The sequence below is a fragment of the Pangasianodon hypophthalmus genome, chromosome 10, assembly GCF_027358585.1.
Source record: "Pangasianodon hypophthalmus isolate fPanHyp1 chromosome 10, fPanHyp1.pri, whole genome shotgun sequence".
Classification (NCBI taxonomy): domain Eukaryota; kingdom Metazoa; phylum Chordata; class Actinopteri; order Siluriformes; family Pangasiidae; genus Pangasianodon; species Pangasianodon hypophthalmus.
In genome coordinates this window covers 17,387,591-17,395,629 of record NC_069719.1, presented here as the reverse complement: position 1 = coordinate 17,395,629, position 8,039 = coordinate 17,387,591, and the positions used below count along the sequence as shown (strand labels likewise).

The window sequence follows — 8,039 nt, the reverse complement described above, 5'->3', positions numbered from 1 at the left end:
TCTTTTAAACCATCTCGTGCTCTAAACCCCATGCTCCAAAACTATCTATAAACTTGAACGAGCAAAAATCACCTGGGTAAATATGGGTGCATACAAGGGCATACAGTGTATTCTAAATCGCATGTCAAAAATCATTGTGAACAGTAAGGCTGTGGAAATCTTTAGTGTACAAGCATTTAAGTTTAATATAGCCTTAATGCTCATCCAGTCTAAACCAGAACTGCAGCTAGAACAGATGAGTACATTTTAATGTATACATCTGGGCACCCCATTTACAAGTTTGCATATTGCATCATATTGCACAAACAGATGAATGCCAACTATTAAAGCAGACAGTTTAGTGAGATCTTTGAGTTTCTGTCATATAACTTGAGCTGAGTCAGAATGAGCGTCTATTTGAAATTAACATATGGCTTGCAAGCCAATGAACCTACAAATGGCTGAACAAATAATAGTAAAATTTATATTACATGTCCCACAATGTACTGATGTGGTGGATATTGTCTTCAACAATAAAAAAATTAGGGTGTTTGAAGGAACAGGGGTGAAAAGGTGAAAAGAGGAATTTTTTTTTTTTTTACATGCTTGTTTTGGCTGAAAGGGTTTTCCATGTATATGTAATTCTGGACAATTGAATCCTTTAGATGTCAGTTCAACCCACTTGAGACAATTTGGGTACTTTTTTTTCATTTCTTCTGGAAGTAATTGAGCTGCAATATTAATTTGTGAATTTATATAGTTAGAAATGTATTATTACGGCTTCACTGCTACACTATTTACATTTCCATTTGCCACAGCCCCAAAATTAGTCTATAAAATATGACACTGACACTGTGATCTAATGCTGTAATTTGAAAATGTATAAACTGAAAAACATCAGTAGTTCTCCATGTCAGAAATTTTCTAATAAATACCTGATGAGCTGAATCTGCTCTTTGAGAGCAGAGAAGCATTAAATGCTGCAGTGAGAATCAACATCTCCTGATGGTGACTTATACAGATGTAGGGACGCTAAGACCCAGCAGTGCCTCTTCTCCCTCACTGAGGTCTACAGTCATCAGCAGCTCTAAGTTCTCCATCAGAGAGGCTGTAGAGAGGCAGGACGCAGACGTGCAGGTTCATCAGTGACACCAGCACACACCCTGCAAGAAAAAAACACATTCTGAAAGTGGATCAAGAAGAACCCTGACCATGGATGCTCTGCTGTCTTATTTGCGCAACTTTTCGGGTCTTTTATTGTTTATTTTTGCAGTAACCAGGTTCTTTGGACTTGCATGATAATTTTTTATACCTCATTTACAGAAAAATGTCTCTGAATCAAACTGAATGACCTTTTTTTTTTTTAGAGAGAGAGATTTAAGGTTTAAGACCTTGGACGCATCAAGCAAGCAATGCTTTGTTTTAAAAGCAGTATGAAGATGCAAAAGTGTTCTGCGCTGATATGAGAAGAAAATATAAAAAGCACCAGTCCGTGTGCCTTTCCTGCCTGCTATGGAGCACTTCAACCCACCTCCAGCAAATTATGACTTGGACACGAATGTCTCCAACAATGCTTCGGACGCGTCCAAAACAGCCGCAAAAGAGACAAGTGTGGCTTTCCAGGCGGCTGTGGGCTCGCTCCTCGGTGCCACTACGCTCGCCACGACTCTCTCCAACGCGTTCGTGATCGCCACCATCTCCCGCTCGAGGAAACTGCACACGCCGGCCAACTTCCTGATCGCGTCCCTGGCGCTCACCGACCTCCTTGTGTCGGTGCTGGTGATGCCCGTGAGTGCGCTCTACACGGTGAGCCACACGTGGACACTAGGGCAAGTCGTGTGCGATATCTGGCTGTCGTCGGACATCACCTGTTGCACGGCATCTATACTTCACCTGTGCGTCATCGCCTTGGATCGCTACTGGGCTATCACGGACGCGGTGGAGTACGCGAAAAGGCGCACGACAAGCCGCGCGGCTGCCATGGTGGCGACAGCCTGGGTGATCGCCATCTCCATCAGTCTGCCTCCGTTTTTCTGGCGCCAGGTGAAAGCGGGAGAAGTGACGAGCTGCGAGGTGAACACGGATCACGTCTTCTACACCATCTACTCCACGTTCGGTGCGTTCTACATCCCTACGCTTTTACTCATCGCCCTGTACGGGAGGATCTACGTGGAGGCCAGGCGGCGGATCTTAAGACAGTCGCCCAGAAAGTTTGGGAAGAGACTCACGTCAGCGCAGTTGGTCTCAAACTCACCAGGATCGACGTCTTTGACCTCGGCGCGGCAGGACGACGCAGGCTCGGTGATCAGCGACAGCCAGGTCAAAATCACCGTCTCCGACTCGCTTTTGGAGAAAAAGAGGATTTCTGCGGCCAGGGAAAGGAAAGCCACGAAAACTCTGGGCATCATTTTAGGAGCGTATATAGTCTGCTGGCTGCCGTTCTTTATCTACTCCCTGCTGGTGCCCCTGTGCCCCTCATGCCATGCGTACCCAGAGTTATTCGACTTCTTTACATGGCTCGGCTACCTCAACTCTCTCATCAATCCCATCATATACACAATGGCGAATGATGACTTTAAAACAGCTTTCCAAAAGCTTGTGAGCTTTCGATTTTGCGTGTCCTGATGTAAAGTGGCAAATTTGGACAGAAAAAAACTCTAATGCAGGATTAAATCAGCATTGACATAGTCACAGAGTCAGGCGTCATCATGTCCGACTTGTATCACCCTGCGCAAACAGTAGCCAACAAAGCATGCAGCAGTATTGTGTGTGTGTGTGTGTGTGTGTGTTTGTGTGTGTGTGTGTCAGTGTTGCATTGTGGTTATTTTGCATTCAATAAAAAAATTTCACGGTAAATAGCTATTATATTATTGCTGCTAAGCAACCGGTGAATACTGAGAGGAAATAAATCACTGAGCGCTGAATCATCGGTGCAGCTGTAATATAATGTATTCTTTTCTTCCATCATTTCATCCATCCTTGTTTCCCAGTACCCTTACTTGATACATTCTAAAAGCTAAATATCTGATCAGTTCAATAAAACATATCTAGTGGCAAATATAATATTAGAGAATTCACATCAGGATCAAATACACTTGTCAGCAGTGTGGCAGATTTTTATTCAGGTAGCTTACACACAAGACATGCTTAATGTCCACTACTGAGAAAGAAAAAAAGATTTCATAATCCATGTAAACTGTTTTCCCATCAGTAAACAGTGTTTGTCCTAAGTGTGTGTGCATCCAGATTGGCCTGTGTGTATTGAGTTAAAATTACAGCAAATCAGCTTAATTCAATGAGAAGTCATATTATCCCAGACAGTCATATTATCTACTAACCACTGGCCTTAATCAAAAGATCCCAGAAAAGGCATGCAAATTATATATAATACATGCATTAGGGAAGTAATCCATAATTACTATATATATATATATATATATATATATATATATATATATATATATATATATATATATATATATATATATACATATATATATATATATATGATATGATATGGTCAGTATATATATATATGTGTGTAGTATATATGATTGATCATTGTGTGCACAGAAAATGAGAACTTTGTTACTAAAAAAATCATTGTTTATTCTGTTTATGAATCTTGCCATTGGATAAACAAATTACTGCATTTATTTACTATAGAGTCAGTGTTATCTGGCTGTGAAATCTCACTTGGCATGTGACACCACAGGGTAAGTCAAGTTGCAGGCCTGCCAAACACAAATGGAAATCGACCCGATCCTTGGTGTAATAGTTGTTATTTAAGCCATTCCTTGAAGCTTTTTTGATGTGGATTGAACAAAAGGTTACAAAGCTCAAGTTTCAGACTCATGCTGTTATATGTAGGCTAAGTAAACTCAGTACACTGCAGTAATGCAGGCAGTTCTACGTTCAGTATCACACACGGATCTAAAGAGCTCTATTAAGCTTCTTGCTATAAGAAAACTAGAAGAGGGCAACAATCAAGAGGCTAAACCATTAAACTGGGGTAATGGCTCCATATTTTCTTCCACAAATATAACAGATTTACCAAAATTATAAAGTTATTGATGTGCTTGTTATGGAAATGGGAGCAGTTCTTGCCTTTGACCTGTGAAAAGATGTGCTGATGCGACCAATGTGGCCCTACCATTACTGCTGTAATTTTCCCAGGAAAGCCATTAGAGTCATGCCTGACAGTTAAGATATTTTTTTTTTGCTTTCAGAGAGGCATCAAAGATAACAATACACTCATTGGACATTTTATCAGATACCAAATACCAAATGTATGTGTGTGTATATGTGTGTGTGTGTTTCATCTGTTTCAGCTGTGGTCCAGTGTAAAGGGACCTTCACTGACCAGATATTATTTGGATGAGGACCATTTTCAGCACAGCAGTGACACTGACAGTAGTGTGTGTGTGTGTGTGTGTGTGTGTGTGGCAATGTTACAGGTGCAGCATTGCTGCCATTTTTAAACATCTCACCACTAGCTTCAGCATAGTTCACCACTGTATATCTCTAGTGAGAATTTTCAGTCAGACTAACTGCTGCTGTCTTCATGTTAATCATGTCAATAAAGTGCTCCAGCCAATTTTCCAGGATAAACACTTTGGTCTTGGGATTTTCCATTTGGTTTTGTTTGAGTAGAACATGTACAAACACACACTTCGTCTTTATCCACTTTGCAACCAATAAACTAAAAGGCTTTAAAAGAATATGCACAGGGACAACTTTATTAATGGTGCAAAATGACAGCTTAAAATCAGCACAGAAATAGCACAAAGGCAGGTGAAGTCTTATATCTAAAACATTGGTAAATTATGTTCTAACGTACTGTGGACTCCTTAAAATCCAAGAAAACCCAGAGTGGAAATATTGCTATTTGGATATGCTTCCTTTAGCATACTTATTTTTTGAACGCTACATTAGTTCCAATGAAAACAACTTCACATAAAATTTAGAAATATTGCTGAAAGGAGAAATCATCCAAGTGAGACTTGTCACTAAAATATTCCAATTATATGAATTTGTCCCTCATAATATGTACATACCTGATATGAATGTATAATCAGGTATAGTTCTGTGCCCTGTGCCAATTTATCATAGCAGAGTTTGCGTTTTTTTTCCCCCTTATTTTTTCTCTGCATAACTTAGTTTTATAAATTCCTTCTGACATGATATCCCTGTGTCTTGTATGGCATGGGGGGGTTCAGCATTCTGCAGCTTGTCTTGCACTTCCACTCTTCAGAACACAAGCCACACTTTTACAGTTTAAATGACCGGTCATGTCCAGTCTGTTTACCTCGGGGTTTTCATCAGTTTAATGACCATTTTTATGTCCTCCTTGCTGCTCTATACACAATATATAGTATTTGCTCATATGCAAGAATTACGCTTCATAAATCAGCTGCAATTTCATATCATCCATCTGTAGCCCTCTTATATATGACATCTTACGTTAAATATAAAGAGAAGTCCAGTCCACAAAGTAGTATAGAATAAGATCAGAATGTTAATATATTAAGGTTTCAGTGCTTCTTGTTATTTTGTTTAATTTTGTTGAATTAAATCTTGACATATTACAGTATGTCACTAACATTTGTTTGCCTCTCTGTATTACACTGACTGTATCTACAGGTTGATTGTCTAAATGTAGAAGAAAAGAAAAGCAGGACTTGAAATTTTGTTAATTTTGTAGCTCTGTTACTCAGAGTAACACTAGCCAGTCGTGGGTGAGCTCATGCACGTGAAAGAGGGTGGATAGCGCTTTCCTCTGAGCGTATTATTATAACTAACGCTACTCACAACCTGTCTGCAATTGTTCAGTGAACCATCAAGATTTTCCTCCTTGCACTCTTTTTGATCTCCATGTACTTTTGTTTGTTCTGTCATTATTTGAGCTGTCTTTGCACCTCAATCAATCACCACATTTTGCCAAGCTATATATCCACAAGAGGACAGACAAACCATAAAGAAATTTACACATCCAGTTAGAAAAAAAACAGCCAAAGAACAGATCATTCATGTGAATAAATTTGCTACGGTGGCACAGCGGGTAGCTTTGCTGCCTCACAGCTCCATGATCCTGGGGTTACTGTCTGCGCTGCAAGAAATCACATCTTAGCAAGTGAACATAGCCAAATTTATCTAGCATCTCCTATTTTAAGATTATTAGATAATTTTGCTAAGTGTAAGCAGTTATTTCTTGAAAGAAACAAAATTATCTGACAATAGAATAAGAACATTTAATGCTTAACATGAGTAAAAAAAAAGTGTCTAGAAATAGGTTTAATATTTGGTTTATTGTAATCTTATAATAGGAAATACTAGAAAATGTGACTAGATTCAAGATATCGTCACATGCTAAGACGTGATATTTTGCAGTGTGTGTGTATGGTGTCTCACACTTCTCCAGTTTCCTCATACTTTCCATGTTGCCAAACTGCCCCTAGGTGTGAATGGATGTGTGAACGTATGCGTGCATGGAACGTAATGTAGTGCAAAGTGTGTGTGTGTGTGTGTGTATATATATATATATATATATATATATATATATATATATATATATATATATATATATATATATATATATATATATATATATATATCTCACCACTGTGCTGTGGTATCTGGCACCAAGACGTTAGCAGCAGATCCTTTAAGTCCTCTAAGTTGCAAGGTGGATCAGACTTGTTTGTCCAGCACATTCCACAGATGCTCAATCGGACTGAGATCTGGGGAATTTGGAGGCCAAGTCAACACCTTGAACTCTTTGTCATGTTCCTCAAACCATTCCTGAACAATTTTTGTAGTGTGGCAGGGAGCATTATCCTGCAGACAGAGGCCACTGCCATTAGGGAATACCTTTGCCATGAAGGGGTGTACTTGGTCTGCATCAATTTTTAAGTAGGTGGTACGTGTCAAAGTAACATCCACATGAATGCCAGGACCCAAGGTTCCCCAGCAGAACATTGCCCAGAGCATCGCACTGCCTCCGCCAGCTTGCCTTCTTCCCATAGTGCATCCTGGTGCCATCTCTTCCCCAGGTAAACGATGCACACGCACTTGGCCATCCACATGATGTAAAAGAAAATGGGATTCATCAGAACAGACCACCTTCTTCTATTGCTCCATGGTCAAATTCTGATGCTCACATGCTCTGTGCTTTTGGTGGTGGACGGGGGTCAGCATAGGCACTCTGACCGGTCTGCGGCTACTCAGTGCACTGAGTGTTCTGACACCTTTTTATCATAGCCAGCATTAACTTCAACTTAATGCACAAGAACTGACTGGTCACTTGCTGCCTAATATATGCCACCCCTTGACAGGTGCCATTGTAAGGAGATAATTAATGTTATTCGCTTCACCCGTCAGTGGTGTCAGTGCGGAGATATATATATATATATATATATATATATACAGTATATGTATGTACTATATCATACAGGGCATACATACTGTGTAGAGATACACATACCATGTAGCAGTTATCTTTCAGTTGCAACATTTACTTACTTTTTGCTGGTGGGCAAGTGCAATTTAAAGTCACCTGCCACTCTTTTAATAAAACAATATGAAAATATACGAGTAAGCATCATCTGGTGTTCTAAGGGAACAGTATGTATACCTTTTTCATTTGAATTACATTCTAAACTTGACACACATTTTATCAGTGACACAGATGCCTGAGTGTAACAGCCTCATGCTGACAGAATGATATACTGAGATTTCACTCAAAATTTTGCTGTCATCATTAAAATATATATTTTCTAAGCCTTGGCTTTTAAGATGTCAACAATGAACACAATGACACAAAACACCCAATCACACTCATCACCTTTGGTATTCTAAAAAGAGAGGAGAAATAATAAGGTTATTTTTCATCTTTAATATCATGCTACTCTCTCACGCTGTAGGTGCTGTTAGTGACACTGATTCGCTCCACTCATCTGTCACCTTCTGTTCTTCCAAACAGGTTCTTTTTCAGCACCTCTGGTGCTAATCACCTGTTATCAGAGCAGATCCTGCTATCTTGTTTCATTCTCCACACAGCA

At 39.6% G+C, this 8,039-nt stretch overlaps 1 protein-coding gene across 1 annotated transcript; it reads left to right on the top strand.

Annotated features, from left to right (window-relative positions):
* The first annotated feature begins 624 nt into the window (after positions 1–624).
* Positions 625–3,346, top strand: htr1b (5-hydroxytryptamine (serotonin) receptor 1B). Its single transcript, XM_053237334.1, has one exon. It carries the CDS (start codon positions 1,492–1,494, stop codon positions 2,602–2,604), a length of 1,113 nt encoding a protein of 370 aa, XP_053093309.1. The 5' UTR covers positions 625–1,491; the 3' UTR covers positions 2,605–3,346.
* Positions 3,347–8,039: the final 4,693 nt, after the last annotated feature.

Bases quoted from the DNA above. Each gene is read 5' to 3' on its own strand.
- htr1b (XM_053237334.1), top strand. From the start codon at position 1,492: ATGGAGCACTTCAACCCACCTCCAGCAAATTATGACTTGGACACGAAT.